This window comes from Aulonocara sp. 'chitande type north' Nkhata Bay, linkage group LG10 (assembly GCF_057382095.1).
Source record: "Aulonocara sp. 'chitande type north' Nkhata Bay isolate Kocher_YH1m ecotype deep benthic linkage group LG10, A_spYH_male_GT1.1, whole genome shotgun sequence".
Classification (NCBI taxonomy): Eukaryota; Metazoa; Chordata; class Actinopteri; order Cichliformes; family Cichlidae; genus Aulonocara; species Aulonocara sp. 'chitande type north' Nkhata Bay.
Window position 1 is genome coordinate 26121361 of NC_141353.1, and position 16569 is coordinate 26137929.

At 41.0% G+C, this 16569-nt stretch overlaps 1 protein-coding gene across 4 annotated transcripts in view; it reads left to right on the plus strand.

Moving 5' to 3' along the window:
* The window catches only part of jade2 (jade family PHD finger 2), a 235657-nt gene that overhangs the window by 131549 nt on the left and 87539 nt on the right, over positions 1-16569 (plus strand). For all 4 annotated transcript variants that reach the window (XM_086309289.1, XM_086309291.1, XM_086309290.1 and 1 more), the window contains 4 exons: positions 1364-1531; positions 4874-4990; positions 12207-12692; positions 15651-15815. In XM_086309289.1, the coding sequence (XP_086165415.1) occupies positions 1364-1531; positions 4874-4990; positions 12207-12692; positions 15651-15815 (936 nt within the window). The remainder of the gene's footprint in view (positions 1-1363; positions 1532-4873; positions 4991-12206; positions 12693-15650; positions 15816-16569) is intronic.

Sequence of the window (16569 nt, forward strand, 5' to 3'; positions counted from 1 at the left end):
ATAAGCATGCTGTTATGCTGGCATGAAAGACTTCCATGGCACCCCTCTGTGATAGCGGAAGGGGAATTGGGTGGAGCTCTGATCATACAAAACCCAGCTGTGCTTTAAAAAACAAAATAAAGTCTATGTGGCATTTCAGATGTGTTGGAAGCTCATGCTGTTTTTACTAAAATAAAGAAATATTAAATGGAGATTTGTAATTGGAGCAGCAGTGGATAAAACCTTTCAGTTAATAAAACCTATATGAGAATACAGAAGTTGTTGCATTGAAACCAAATGTATGTTGGGGATTTTGACTTAAAAAGCAAGACGACTCGCAGGCTTCAGGGTGTAGCTGGTGAAAGTTATGCCAAGATTCCTGTTGGGAATCGCCCAATGTCTTCTACGGTTACTGTTGCAAGCAAGTACGTCATTAACACAGGAAGGCCATTCCCCATTTAAAGCAAGTTATTTAGGTTTTTAGTCTTTCCTAATGATTTTATTGTTGCTACTTCGCACACTGATGACCTTATTGGTCTCCACCCAAACTGTGCTCAAACTAAAAGCCCTCTGATTTGTCCGTTGGTGTGTGATGTTAGATTAAAAGGGCTTAGGCATAGGAACAGGCACTTGTGTGAATGAGTGAATGAAGCTTGTAGTAAAAAGGAATAGAAAAGTGCTCTATAAGTACCAGTCCATTAACCATTATGCTGACATCAGTAATATGGTCAGTGCTGTGACATCCTGATGCGTTTACACATTTTCATGCTTTTTATGGCCGAGTGATTGTATTGCAGCAGTCATGTCGAGATGAATGTGTCCACCATATAACTGCTTGAGAGCGTTCTTAACTTTTCAGCGGCTTGTAATTCTCATTAGTTTGTGCAACCGACAACAAGAAAACTTAATGGATTGTGAACCGGATCAGCTGCGGCACCACTTATGTGCTCAATCACAACAAAAACAAAACAAAATTCACTGTTTTTAGGTTGGCTTGAAAAGCTGACTGTCAGTCATCTTTTTGCCAACACAGAGTATATGGAATACAACTTTTAATATACACCTAATGGTTTACATGGGGTGTATGTTAATGTGCTTCAGTGTACTAATAGGTCTTTAATGAACTTTTTATTTATGGTGATTTGACGTAGTTTTCCATTCTCTTATTAGCAAGGCTAGCAATCTGTCCACTGCATAAAAAGTTACAGCTATTGGCTGGTTAGCTTGGCACAAAGACTTTGTAGGTAGAATTGGTTAGCCAGAATAAATTGGCTTGCATGTTACGTCATGGTTGGTAACCTATGTAAATTCAGAACCATCATTATGCAGCTTTCGCATTAAGACCTGTCATAACTTTCCTTTTTTATTTCTTTCCCTGTTGCAGGCGTGTTACGGCATCCTGAAGGTACCCCAGGGGAACTGGCTGTGTCGGACCTGCGCTCTCGGGGTCCAGCCAAAATGTCTGCTCTGCCCCAAGAGAGGGGGGGCACTCAAGCCCACCCGCAGTGGAACCAAGTGGGTCCACGTCAGCTGTGCCTTATGGATCCCTGAGGTGAGACACTGAGAGAAAGACACAGAGGTGGTCACATACAGTCAGATACTGATTGGTTTCTTTGTGCAATCTTAAAATTGCAGCCAGCATGTTAATGAATTTTTAATACATCCCTGGAAGTGTAACCTTTTCTACATTCGCTTTTAGGCATTGTTGGCTTCACAGAATTGTTCCCACAATGTTGGGAGGATGAAATTGTTCAAAATGTCGTGGTATGGTAAAGCATTAAGAAGGCAAGCCGAACTCCTGAAAAACAGCCCCACACTGTGATACTTCCTCCACCAAACTTTGTACTTTGCACATTGCAGTCAGACAACTGCCAAACCCAGACTCTTCCATTGGATTACCAGATGAAGAAGCGTGATGTCCATCCAGAGAACGTCTCCACTGCTCTATAGTCCAGTGGCGGTGTGGTTTACACCACTGCATCTGATGCTTTGCATTGCGCTTGGTTCTGTAAGGCTTGGATTACACTCCACTCCATGAAGCTCTCTCTGCGCTGGTCTTCAGCAAATCTGAAGGTCACATGAGTTTTGTAGATCAGTAGCAACTGACTGTGCAGAAAGTCGGCGACCTTTGCGCACTATTTGCCTCAGCATTTGCTGACACTGAGCTGTAACTTTACATAGCCTACCACTTCATGGCTTCAAGTCACTTCCACTTCCACTAACAGTTGACTGTGGAATATTTAGTAGCAAGGAAACTGCATGACTGGACTTGTTGGACAGGTAAGTCCTGAGAGCAACCCATTCGTTCACTAATATTTGTAAAAGTAGTCTGCACGTCCAGGTGCTGCATGTTATACACCTGTGGCCGTGGAAATGACCGGAGTTGAATTCAATGATTCGGATGCCTGAGTGAATACTTTTGGCAATGTAGCGCATCGCTGTGGTTTTACGGTGAGGCCTTTGCTTTGCAATTAGACTCAAAAAAGTCTTTGGTGGAAGATTTTGAGAAGCATTTGCACCTGTTACTTGTTTCCACCACTTGTTTAGAGTAAATGTTTAAAATACCAGTCAACACCTTCCTCTTTACAATCTGAAGAATGCATAATGATTCCCGAGGAACCTGGCTGTCAAGCGTGCTTCTCCCAGCAGCCGCTCATTTCGTCTTGACGTTTCTTGATGACATCTTTTGTCACCGTCGCTCATCTGAAAGCCCCAAACGGAGCCCCCTCATTTCAGAAGGTTCGTGGATGCGCTTCGAGCCTTGCACACCTTTAAGACAGCCAGTCATATTTCTTGCGACTATTCAGCAGCACACTTCACCAGCACATTTCTCTCAATAATAGAGTGGCTTTTGGCACCTCAAACCTTTTCCTCCTAATTGCCTTCTGTCACCCTTGATTGGGCTAATTGTTTTCGTTGCTCCATTCGCTTTTGTTTTCTCTTCCTACCATGGCGGAGGGGGTTAATTTGCATGTCTGTGCTGTGTGTGTGTGTTTTGTGCTCTTGTCCTTGTGTGGGCTCAGATGTATGTGCTTCATGCTACTAGTTGGTAGATTTGTTCTGAATATGTGGTGGAAAAAACTGTGTGTAAGTGTGTTTTACATTTATAGTGTATGTGTGTTTGTTTTTGTATGGGTGTGTGTGCCTTCAAATGATACAGCCTCTCCAGAGCTGTGCATAGCTGCCTTATGCCTGCCTTCAGCTCCTAGAGAAAGGTCTCTCTTTAAACAGCTTTTCACCCCTCATAGTTACACATAGACACACAAACACACACACTCAATCTCAAAGAGGAAGAGCCCCTCTTTTAAGAAGGCTTTTTATTTAACACAGTGATTTCCTCTAAAGCGATTTTAGATTTTGTCCCTTTTTTCATCTGTCTGCTTTGAAATGTGAAGTGCAACTTCTGCGTATGTGTGTGTGTGTGCGCGTGGGAATCACGGTTGTGAACAATTCAATCAATTAACTGTACCATTCAAAAAGTGGAAATCCTTTTCTTATCTACCGGCTCTTATATCAGCTGCATAAAAGAATTGCGCGTTGACAGTGATGGCTGTGGCATCATAGTCAGAATTGCACTTTCTATTGACATTCTCAATGGAGTGAAAATTGACCCCCGCATCAACTGTGTGAGTGTGTTGTACAAAAGACATCGATAATAACAGAAAGAGCAGAGGCCATTGGTTTGTTCTGTGGTTGAGCAGATGAGAGGAGGAAAGAAAATCAGATAGAAGGACGAGTGGATGATGGGGGGGAGGCGTGACCTGCGGAAATCAGTTGTCAGCTTGTTAATACAAGCGTGAAGGACAAGGAGAGAAGGCCATGCCTCAAATATGACAAGAAGTGGATGTGAAAGAAGTGGAATGTTGTTTTTTTTCCTTTTTTGTAAAGAAATAGGCAGCAGAGGAAGGAAGGAAGGAAGGAAGAAACAGCGCTTTGGTGATGAGTGCTCTTCACTTCTTTTCTGCATGGCTGGTTGGCACAAGTCAATGACTTCTTGGTTGTATTTGGTGCAGGGAGGTCTGGGGCCAAAGCTGTTCTGAATGAACTGCTCAAAGAGGAAGTCACACAGAGCTTTACAGTAACCTTTTTCCAAGAAGCACATGTGTCTCTGCTCTGGGTCCGAGGACAGTTTTGGAAATTGGAAAACAGGTGAAGTTATTCAAGCTAAATTAGGGTGTAAACTGTCATTCATAGGATGCGTTTAGGGAGGTTACTTTAATCAGAAACTGAAGAAGTTGCGTAGCTGAGGTGTTAAATATATTTAAGAAGATGATAATTATGTTGTAACTTCAAATGTTGTATTTTATTAATACTTTATATGGCGCCAAATCACAGTTGCTTCAAGAAGCTTTTGCTTTTTTTTTTTTTTAAGGTAAAGATCCTGCAATAGTACATAAAAAAATCTGAACAATCAGACGACCCCATATGAGCAAGCGCTTGGCGACAGACGGAAAGAAAAACTCCCTCCTAAGAGGAAGAAACCACCAGCAAAGCAAGGCTCAGAGAGGGGCAGCCGTCTGCCGCGACTAGTTGGGGTTGAGGGGAGAAAAGAGAAGTGAAAGACAGCCAGAGATTAATAATAGCCAATGATGAAATGCAAAGTGGTGTATAAAAATAGAGGGAGTGAAAAGGAACACATCATGGGAAGCCCCCAGATGCACCAAGAGTCTTTCAGCCTCAGTTGCCTGTATGACCATCGCAGATGAATATTAACTTATCCCAAAAAAAGCTGCATATTCCAACATTTGAGAAGCTGCAACCAAAATATGTTTGGCACTTTGCCTAATTATTAAGTGAGATTTTTTTAAAAAGAATTTAGAGTAAGATGAGTCTCATCAGTGTTGTTGTGCTTTCTATGTTTGTTTCTTACTAACTGTTTTGTTTTCCTCCTTAGGTGAGTATAGGCTGTCCAGAGAAGATGGAGCCCATTACCAAGGTGTCCCATATCCCCGCCAGCCGCTGGGCTCTGTCCTGCAGCCTGTGTCGAGAGCACACAGGGACCTGCATTCAGGTATATTATCAGTGCTTTGCCCGTCTATCTCATTGTCTTCAAATGTTAAAAGAAAAACCCCAAAAACAAAAGAAACACAGCATTCAAAACGTCCACAGGTTCTACAGTGCTCCAGATTATGGGTTTCAGTTTTTGCTTCTTTTCCTTCTCTGGTTGCTAAATCTCAACTACCAGTTTGCAAACAAGTTAAACCAAGATAAGTGAGGGTGTGATTTCAACAGCAACAAGTTTCCTCTTTTTAAATTATCATGCAGCCTGCATGCATGCTGTACATCAGCCAGAGGTGGTTTGTGGATATGTGAAGGTTTCCACTATGTGTAATATTTATTACAAAGGGTGAAACACTGATCCATGAATTTATTAATGAAGCCTTGCAGGTAAAAAGACACAATGAGCACAGCATGCTCCAAACACAGCATTTCTCTCATCAAATTATTGTAGTTTTTAGTTTCCTGATAGGCAATGTGGATGTGTTTGAAGCGACTGCTTAGTATGCAAACACAGCCCCTGCTGACACACTTACACTAACCCACTTCACAGACATTAGCCTGTGGATGATTTAGCTTCAAAAGTGCCCTTAAGGTGAACCGCAATCCTAAAGCATTGCAATGCTTTTGCATTTGCTTGCAGCATATGCACATCCCAGATGTATGTACTGGATACGAACGCGTGTGTGCGTTTGCGCATCGGCGAGGGTGTTTCCTGACAGTGTATCCCTGCTGTAGACTATCAGCGAACCCCCTGAGTTGGAGTCGTCCGTAGGGAGAGTCTCACTCTCCTGTTTCCATAGCTGAAAGCAGACTGCTGTACAAACATACTTGCTAATCAGTTGAGATGCTTTTCTGCACAGCAGCTCGAGCAGCAGGAGTTCTTTGTAAACCACGTTGTGGAGAAAAGTCGGAAATAAGAAATATTTTTCCGCCTCGAAAAGTTTCAGTCCAGGAGAGAAAATTTCTTTTAATCTATTTTTCCGATTTAAGTGTTTGCTGTGATTTGTGATACAATCATTGTAGATCAATTGCAGGACAATGTATTCACACTATAGCAGACATTAAAGCACAAAGCATGTGTTACCACTGATATCTGTGTGTTTTTAATGTTGAGTAGGTCAGACAGCTTCAGCCTTGAGTGTTCTTCACTTCGGCACCACTTCCAACAGTGAAATCCACTTTTTGAAGCCTTCGTCTAATGACACCTTGTCCTGTCTCTTTTCATGCTGAGCTACTAACAAGCATCTCAAGCGCTCATAACAAAGTATACATATCTAACAACCATTAGCCAGGACGTTCTGAGTTAAGAGTCTCTTAATTAGTATTCTACTGAAGATCTGTGCACTAGAAGGTCAACCAGTGCCACCTGTACTGTATATGTAAAAGAGATTCTGTGTACAGCTTTTAATAATGAGATTGTTGTAGCTCTAAGTGTGCTAGATGGATTAAGTGAATAGAAAAAGGTCTTGAAAATATGTCGTAAGAATTTAATTTGCTTTATTATGACTCTGGTTATTCCCATATCAAGCGGTGGACATCCAGCAGCTCAGATGTTGGAATATCATAGGATTGGAGCTGAATTCTGTTTAAACATACAGAACTTTGTTTTAAAGTCTAGTCCTGTGCAGTGCTGCACATTTTGTTATTGAAGGGATACCAAGTAAATACAGGGCTAGTATTGCGAAGAACAATACTTATACTTTCAACTTATAAAAGCAACTTATGTAGTAGAGATTTAAGAGATGTGACCCTTAAATCACAGTTTTTTTTACTTTCCACGGTTACAAAGCACACCAATCAACCTTTTATGTATTTTGAAACTGGGCTTTTTGGAGGAAATTTGCCTGCTCTAAAGCACTTTGGATCAACTTCTGTTGTTTAAATTTGCTTTAGGTCAAAAATAAAATAGATGTATTGGGAAACACAAAAGGGTTATGACAGTTTTCATAGTGCATGTTTGAGGTATATTTTTTCATTTTCAAAAAAGAAAACAATTTAACACGATTCAGTGGGCTACTTTCTGAACTTGGAGGATAGGAACAAACTATTGATCCTATCGCGCTACAATACTAGTATTGTTATTGATACAATTGACTATATTGACGATTGATTGACATATAAGGAAGATGCTTGAGATCTCTCAAGTGATCACACTGATTAGTTACTGTAGGTCCAAGCTTCTCTCTAATCTCTGCCCCTTTCTGGTTTTTGGGTGGGAAAATGGTGCAGTGGTTAGCACTGCCGCCTCACAGCCTTTCTCTGTGGAGTTTGCCTGTTTATGCTCCCTCTGGGTACTCCTGCTTCCTTCCACGATGCAAAGGATTGCATGTTAGGTTAATTGGTGACTCTAAATTTGCTAAGGGTCCAATGTAAGTCTATAAGCTCCAGTGCCTGCATGACCCCGAATTGAATTTGTGGTAATATAACGAATGGATAGATTTGTTTAAAATTAATTATGGAGAGTGATAGAAAATCGGCTAAACCTAAAGATGAAAAAGATGGGAAGTTGCTTCATTGATTTTTCTGGTTGGTTTGTACCAAATACATGTGCAACAAAAAAAGAGAGGAAACAAATCCAGAATTTTTCAGGTCAAGGAAATGTTGATAAATCGCAAGTTGATACACAAGTTAAAAAATGTTCCAGAGTAAAGTATGAACAAACCTCAGTCTGAATAATGTCGGGGGGGTTTTCTCAGTTAAGTCTTGCAAAGATTATTTTAGAGAAACATGTTTTCTTCACAAACAGAAGTAGTCGGCAGCAGTGTGGGCACTGATAAAAACATTATTAATGAATCCCTGCCAGAACAGAGCAGGTGCAGTCGAAAAGGCCAGATGAGTATTTTTTTCTTTTTCTTTTTTTTTTTTCCTCCGATGACTTGGCTCATACCAAACAACACATTTAGCCAACTCCACGCTGTGTTCAACCTTTTGCCACCGAAAAAGTGAGAGCAGCTGCAGTGGTCTCAATCTGACATTTGGTTGGTAATAAAAAAAAATGGGTTTACAGTGGAGACCTTTGACCGTAACTCCACGTTTTATCAGGATGTTGTATTTATTGGGGTGTCTTACACAGGCTAAGCATGTGATTATTGGATCACACCTTCTGTTTCTTCATCACTGGCTTTATTTTCTTGGTGATTTATCTGTGCATCAGGTGAAACTGTCAAGCTTTAGTAAACAGTGAGTGTAGGACTCAAGTGCGGGACCCGGGCAAGACGTAGAGAAGTAGAGTGCATTTTGAGATTCTTTATTCGCTTAGAGACATTGCACATGAACTAACTTAAATGAGCTCTTACTCACTTTAAAGAAACGTAAACATAGAAACAAACTTTATTTAAATACAAGGCTGAGCTCAGCTGAACATATGAAAGCAATTGACTGGAGAGAGAGGCAGGCATGAGGAGCGAAGGCAGGTAGCGAGGGTAAGATCTGTGAGACAAGAGGACAAGTTAGACAGTGCAGAGAAGGAGGAGGAGGAGGTGAGTTAGGCAATGTTGTCCAGAGGATTATTGTGAGAAAACCTTACTTGAAATCCGAGGTAGTCGGGCCAGGGGAGGGTGCCAAAAGGGAGAGGTTTTGAGCCCGCAAGGAAGCTGGTGAAGGGTGGAGCGTGGGAAGGCTCCGAAGAGTGGCAGCGGTGATCCAGCAGGTGAGTAATGATCTCAAGTAGCAGCAGAAGAAGTGGCATTCGTGAGAGGTGAGTGGTTGCACATGGATGTGAGATCCGGGGCTGGCTGGCTTAGTGGAGACGAGGAGAAAAGGCACAGAATTACATGAGAAACAGATCATAAGAAAAAGCAAATAAAAACAAGATTAGCCTCTTCACCACGTCGGGTGAGCTCATAATCTGGCGGAGTGTGGATTGCTGCGCTGGTCTTTTTGTTCAGCAGTTGATTGCTCTGATGATCAGCAGGTGACCTGAAGGGGAGGAGAAAACGTGGTTGCAGCTCCACTCCGATGGGGTGGAGGAAAACAGCTGCCTTCTAAACCCACATCTGGCAGCTAACTCATTGGTCAAAGCTTCTTATGACAGAGAAAAGCCATTTAGTTTTACCTTAAAAAACAATAAAGGACAAATTAAACTCTTTAAACACGAGAATGTACACTGAAAAGCCAACCAAACTGTCATAATGATTTGAGGGCTGTGCAAAATCCATTAGAGCCAAGGTTTCTTTGCATTAGCTAGCTTGAAAAACACCTAAAACCCCAGTTAAAAATAATGGATAGTTATCCACTGTCTTTGTTAACCCAGGCTGTGTTTGTTGATCGCATACAATGATGTGCCACTTCACTCTTCTTTGACACAAAATGGATGGATTGAGTTAAGCCTGATGAGTCAAGATAATCAGGTCATGGAAAGAAAATATGGATATTAAAAATATATATATATGGTAAAATCTAGCAGGTGTTGCCAAGAAGACAAAATGGTAATACTGCAGAATGTTCACATGCTTATGCTTGTGCATATGCAGTCATTTCAGACTGCTGCACATCAAAAACAGATTTGATAAACGTGATCGCTATATCAGACCTGATACAGTCCCATAGTGAAAAAAATATGGAAATCATTTGTTTTTCGTCAATAAAGGTAAAATTCATATAAAATATATGCACAATATGAAGTGGGACTTAAACAAGTGCTGTGAAATAAACTTTATGGGTAGAATGTTGTTATCTATTGGACACAATATCTTGGATACATTGTCAAAGTTTTAGGAGAAAATTTGCCACTCAACAACCATCTTGGTAACAAAGTGGCAGCTGTGGTAAACGCTTACTCCATTTGTAACTAAGATGGGCAATTATCAGTTATCATAAAGCCCCGAGTCAAATAAACGGGGAGAGATATAACGTGAATTCCAGTGGTTACCAGAATATAAAACTGTCTAATCTGATAAACAATGAAATAGTTTGGTGATTTTACCCTAAAATAAGGTTTCTTTTTTTTGTCATCTACAAAAGGCGTGTATGCTATGCACAAAGTTACGCAATATATGCTATATCAGTGTTTCTAACTGTTTAGGTGTTTATGGACTTTCTTCACCATACAAGTGTTCTGCTGTGCCACATCATACATAAGCCGAGAAACAACACTAGGCACGCTTGCATCTTTACCACGATAATGAGTAGATATACAGTGGGGGAAATAATTGGTATACTAAGTGTTTTGACTTGGGGAGGGACGTTCTCGTCCAACATTTAGTAGGACATGACCGCATCCATTGGCCCTTTAATGTGGTGAAGTCATCCTGTACCCTTAGCAGAAAAACACCTGTGAGGATAGTGTTCTTTTTGTCATACTTGGAATTTCTCTTTTTCCAAACATGGCAGGTTGAGTTGATGCCAGAAAGCTCGATTTTACTTTCATCTGACCACAACACTTTCTCCTGCACTTTCTCTGAATCATTTAGATTTTCAGTGGCAAACTTAGGCAGGCATGTACATTACCAATGCTGTTAACAGTGGTGTTTCTTGGCAAACTTAAAAATTTTAGCAGGGGATCAGATACTTACAGTGGTTTGAAAAAGTGTTTGTCCCCTGATTTATTTTTAGTTTTTGTATACGTGTCACACTTAAATGTTTCAGATCATCAGACAAATATAATATTAGAGAAAACACAAGTAAACACAAAATGCATTTTCTAAATGAAGGTGTTTATCATTGTAATAATAATAATTCATTTATAAACTGTAATTAACTTGTGTTTTAAGAAATCGGGAAGGGGGCAAACACTTTTTCACTTCACTGTATTTCCCCCAGTGTACAGGCTGCCACACCTTTTGAACTTCTAGGGTTCATCTGCATTAGCACAATAACACAGTAGGTTTATGTTTTCTCATTTTGCTGTTGATTGACTGTTTGCAATCAGTAGTGTTCATATTTGCTGTTATAGCACTTCCCTATAGATTTCTAACGGGGTTTGTTTGAGTGGTAAATCTCCCTCATAATCTCTCTGATAATGTATCTGGTAACGTTAGGGAAAGAACTGGTGAAAATGTGGTATTTGCAGGCAGTTTTCAATAAAAACCAAGCTTGTCGTGCTCAAAAGACTAAAATATATAACAGTGACTGTACAACTTGACATATTGAGCCAATTAAAGCAAGGAGTCTATCATCATTATCCACATTGGGGAATAACACACATAGGAGGTCTCCATTAGTCAGTTTGCGGTTTCACATGGATTCACATGCTGTTTCACAAATCATGTAAGTTTAATGCAGGATATCTCTGTTAATCCTCCCACACACAAATAGGCTCTAATATTAAGTCCATAAAAGATGAAATGAGAGTGGGTTCATCTGGATCTCTCAGCATACCTGAGATTACAGTCGCACACTTTTCCATGTGCTGCTGAAGGTTGTAGTGATAGATTGGTGTTCGGGCTGATGATGACCTACTTTAGTGTGACAGTAGAGAAGACCGCAGCACAGTCCAAAGCCAACCCGAAGTTCAAGCAAAAAAGAATATGCTAGCCATTATGTCTCCTTTTTTGCCTCATCGTACAAACCACATTTGGAAATGCCGAAAAGCCCAACGCCAGTTAGGACTGGACTGTTTCTTTGGTAGGAAGTAGTTCCAATTAAAACTTTTTAAAGCTTTTTAGAAAGTTTTTATGAAGCATAAAAGCCAAATAAGGATAAGAGAAATAAAGGGAGAGAGACATTTGTAGAAAAGTTGTTTTCCAGATGGTTGAGTCGGTCGGATCAGTGAGGTTTTTTTTTTTTATCATGCACTGCAGTGCAGAGAGTCACCAACGAGCCTCCTGCCGAATCCTGAACTACTTTGATAAGTGCAGATCTACACACACACTCACACATACTAAAAAAATGTGCATGCAGCAGTGACACCAGTACAGTCACAAGGGTTCTCGCTTTCTCACACACACACACACACACAAAATCGTAGCATGCCTGGAGGGACTCAGTGGGAGGTCAGCTCTTAGTATGACCTGTAATGGATAGCACTGAGAAACATGCACTCACACACATATTGAAACATATCCCAAGTTACCAGAATGTCAGCAGAAATGGGAAAGCTGTGTTTGTTGTGACTTGGTCTGTCTTTCTGCTTTGCTGCACTTGTTCTGGAACCTTGATAACGCAATAAATGAACCGAAAATGACAGCTTAAAACAAACAGGTTTGACAAAATGTCTGAGAACATGAAGACATTTTTTTTTATTTCTGTGTCCCTTAACTCAATTCCCTCTCTGTCCCTGCTCCCAGTGCTCCATGCCCTCCTGTATTGTGGCCTTCCATGTGACCTGCGCCTTCGATCACGGCCTGGAGATGAAGACCATCTTGGCCGAGAACGACGAGGTGCGCTTCAAGTCCTTCTGCCTGGAGCACAGCAACACCAGTACAAACACCAACAGCACCTTCAGCTCAAGCGGAATGAGCAACGGCAATCACGTCACCGCTTCCACCGCCAACGGAGCACACGGTGGAGCCAGACCCGAGTGGGCCGCCCCCGGTCTCACCTCCGAGCTTTGGCAGGACCAGCAAAACGAGAGAAATGGCAGCAGCGATCCGGCGCAGAGGTCGGTATCGCACCTGGTTTCAGTGTCGGCGTCGGAGCGGGCTGAGCGCGACCAACTGGAGAGAGAAAAAGTGAGCCAGAGGAAGCAGAAGCTTCAGGAGCTGGAGGATGAGTTTTACCGACTCGTGGAACCCAGGGAGGTTGCCGAAAACCTGGGGCTACCCGTCTCCCAGGTGTGTTAAGCTAGGACCCTACAGCTTCTCATTAAGTTATAAGAAATGAGGTTAAACACTCGTTGCGATAGGATAGGTACGCCTGTATGTGTATCAAAAAATACCTGCTCTTCTAGGTAGTGACTCAGGTATAGGCACGAAGTGCACAGACATGGTCAACAAGATGAGTGGCTGAAAAAACTCACTGATGAGAGAGCTCATAATAGCAGCACTTGTTCCTGCTAAGAGGGAGCAAGTATGCAGATACTGTGACTGCTCAGTACAGCAGCGACGTGCAGCAGAGCATTTCAGAACGCCCGATTCACCGAAGCATGAAGCTGTTAGGAAGTGCCGTTTCTGTCCAAAGAACAAAAAGCTGAAGGCTCCTATTGATTGATGAAATCTGGGAGAACATTGCCTAGTCGGAAAAATGTGTTTGTGTTAAGAGTATAAAATTATAGAAATATGAGAAGACTAATCATGTACTTGCCTCGATTTAGCACACTGGCTCAAGTGTTCCCCATTCATAGGTATTCGTAGACCGCATGATGAGTTACAGGTATTTGTTTAGACCATGCTCTGTTCTGCTTTCCAAACATGGACGCTGCTGCTGGAAAGTGTTTTATTTTTAATTTTTTTTTACTAGGAAAGCTAAACCATGGATTTGAAAGAGTTCTTTTTTATAAAAAGAATTTTTGATACTGAGTCAACACTTCAGGGCCATTTTGGGTTTTAAAAATATAATAGAGCTGAGAGAGAGAGGAAAAAACTCAGGTATTGTCTGGTTAAGGTCACAAATCTATGAGAAAATATTGTTGTGTTGTCAAAGAACCGCTTCACTTTTCTTGGCAAGGTTGGGGCAACCACATTACACCACAGTGCCTCAGTGTGCTTTGTGTCTTGCCTGCAGTGTATGATCTAATAGAGGTATTCATTGTAGTTGGATACACTAATGAAATACTTGCGATTGTAGCTATGTTGTCAAATACCCAGACTTTGAAGAGTCATTGCTTACTCAGATCACGAGTGAAACGTTTTTCGTAGTGCTGCACTTCTTTAATGTGTGCAGTCCTGTTTTATTTTCATTGGTGTAAAAGGTTGATCCTTCAAATGTGAATATGAATGGGGATTTTTAACAAAAGAAAAATGTCACGTCTACAATCATGGGAAAAATGAAGTTGTCACAGGACTCTATACAGCCCTGTGAAAAACTCGGTGAGGTCGAACAACTTTTAGCGTCAGTAACTTCAAGTAATTATTTTCTGTATGACTTTATCAGCCTCTCAAACTGTTGTGGAGGAATTTTGGCCCACATTTCTTTAAAAACAGTTCACACTCCATGTGTGCACACCTCTCTTAAGGTCCCACCACAGCATTTCAATCAGGTTAGGGTCATTGCAACACGGTGATTCTTCTTATTTTCAGACAGTTGTAGGTTTGCTGCTGTGCTTAAGTTCATTTACTTGTTACATGACAGAATTTCAGCAATGCTTTAGCTGTCAGACAGATGGACTCACACTTTACTCTAAAGTACTTTGGTGTAGAGCTGTTCGATATAACGATATATATCGGATGACGATATAAAAACATCTGTCGTTTCATTTTACGCTATCGTTTGTTTCGTGGTGTCGCAAAATAAACTGTTTACGGCAATATTTTTTCATCGTCCGCTTGTTTATGTTCCACATAAACCTTTCACAATAAAGCTCAAGATCCTGTTGAGACTTTTCAAAATAAACTGAATCACATGAAAGAGCAGATTATTTACGGATGAGAAGAAAAAAGAGCCGCCAGGTGCTAAGAAATAAACCTTAGACTCAAACGTTAGAACAGGCTTTTCCCCGCAGCACGCCGTGTAATAAATACAAAGAAACTCCATGAAATTTCTCGGCCGTTACAACTTAAGTCTAAAAATGTATAGTTTCATGCATCGGTTAAAACACTCGACTCCGGGTAAAGGACGCGCAGTTGGAAACACTTCACGCAAGTCGAGCTGCCCGAGATTCACAGAATTTACAGAAAATGTTAAATTTTTGTGATTTATATCGTTATCGGGACGATAGAATTCTTATATCGGGATATGAGATTTTGGTCATATCGCACAGCCCTACTTTGGTGTACAGAGGAGTTTCTGGTCAGCTGAATGGCTGCAGAACAAGCCCGAATCATCACCCCACCACCACCATGCCTGACAGTTGGTGTTTGTGTTTGCGTTATACATCATGGACAAACATCTCTACTTTGGTCTCATCTGTCCTAAGGACATTGTTCCAGACGTCTTCTGGTGTTTTTCAGATGCAATTTTGCAAACTTAAGATATGCTTTGGGCTGATTTTGTGAGGATCCCCATTCCTGACCAACAAACTACCAAAACTTCAGTGTTTATAGCATTGCTCACACTTGGTGATGATCAGTTTATCAGGTGTATTTGATTAGCAGCACCTGGTGGCTATTTAATTAAAAAAAATTCCTACAGTATTGAGGCTGTAATGGTGCACCTAGTTTTTCACAGGACAGTAGAGAGTCCTTTCTTCTCTATGTGACTATATGTGTATTTTGTAATTTTGTGAGACCTTTGTAAAGTTTTTCTTTGACTTTAAAATAACAAAGAATATCCAAGTATTTGATCCTTAATTTGAGAAAATTATTGAAGTTTAATATGACTATAAAGTTTCCAAAGCTGGATGACTTTTTGAAATAAATCTCCTGCAAAAATGTGCTCTAGAATTTCACATTATAATGCTTCAGTGCCTCTAATTCACAATTAAAAACAACAAAAAAAGGAAATAGTCTGAAAGCACAGTACAGTGGCCTTCCATGTGACCTGCGCACACAGCACCTTCATTGACCAGATGCTCGCACTGATTTTTAACTCCATGAAATTTCTCGCTGCCATCTTTGACTTGAATTGAAATCAAACATGGCAGCGATGCGAACATTATGATAGCGTAACAGGTAAATGTGTGTCTACGTTTTAAGGTGGACTACTTATATCAGTTCTGGAAGCTGAAGAGGAAGGCCAACTTTAATCGACCTCTGGTGACCTTAAAGAGAGACGAGGTGGACAACCTGGCCCAACAGGAGCAGGACGTCCTCTACAGACGCCTCAAACTCTTCACACACCTCCGACAAGACCTGGAAAGAGTGAGTTGGACAATCAGATGCAGACGTTGTTTCGATGTTTGTTTGGTATGAAGCCAAAGAAAACTTGTTTCTTTGCAGAGTGCTTTATTCTGGGATCATTTCTTTCTGTTCGTGTGTGTTCGGTGTGTGTGTGTGTTTCGAACATGTGCGAATATTCGTGCTCGGTGCTTGATCCATCCCTGTATCGCTGATATAATTTCCGAGTTAATTTACATTTTTCCGAATGTTAATTAAAAAGATCATTGACAGTATCATATGAAGTTGATTTTTGCTCTCATGAATATTGATGTTAAATGAATGAATGGCTCAAAGGATGACGGGGTAATGAAATGACTCAGGGATATAATGAGTGACTGACTGATAGCCAAGTGTTGGAAATGTAAGTGAAAATTCACCAACTGTGGAGAATTCATTTGTTTTTTCTATGATCTGTGATCATTGTGACAGATTAGTTACTTCATGTAAAAAGTCAGCGAGGCACTCTCGGAATTTCCTCAGATTTGTTTGTTTGTTTATTTGTTTGCCGTGTCTCTCCCACTCTTCTGACTTGGAGAAAAAAACTTCACAGAAAATTCAGTCTCAAGTGACCCGGAGCACAGGAATAGCATACAGTACATACTGTAAAGTCCCTCGGGAAGTGGAAAGTCAGCTCTATAGTGGAAATTGGTTCAGACGTTTTTCGTTTTCATTTTTCTGAGAGCCTGTGGGTTCGTTTTGTGATGCTCCTGAGCCCCCTGCTTGGAAACAGTTTGTT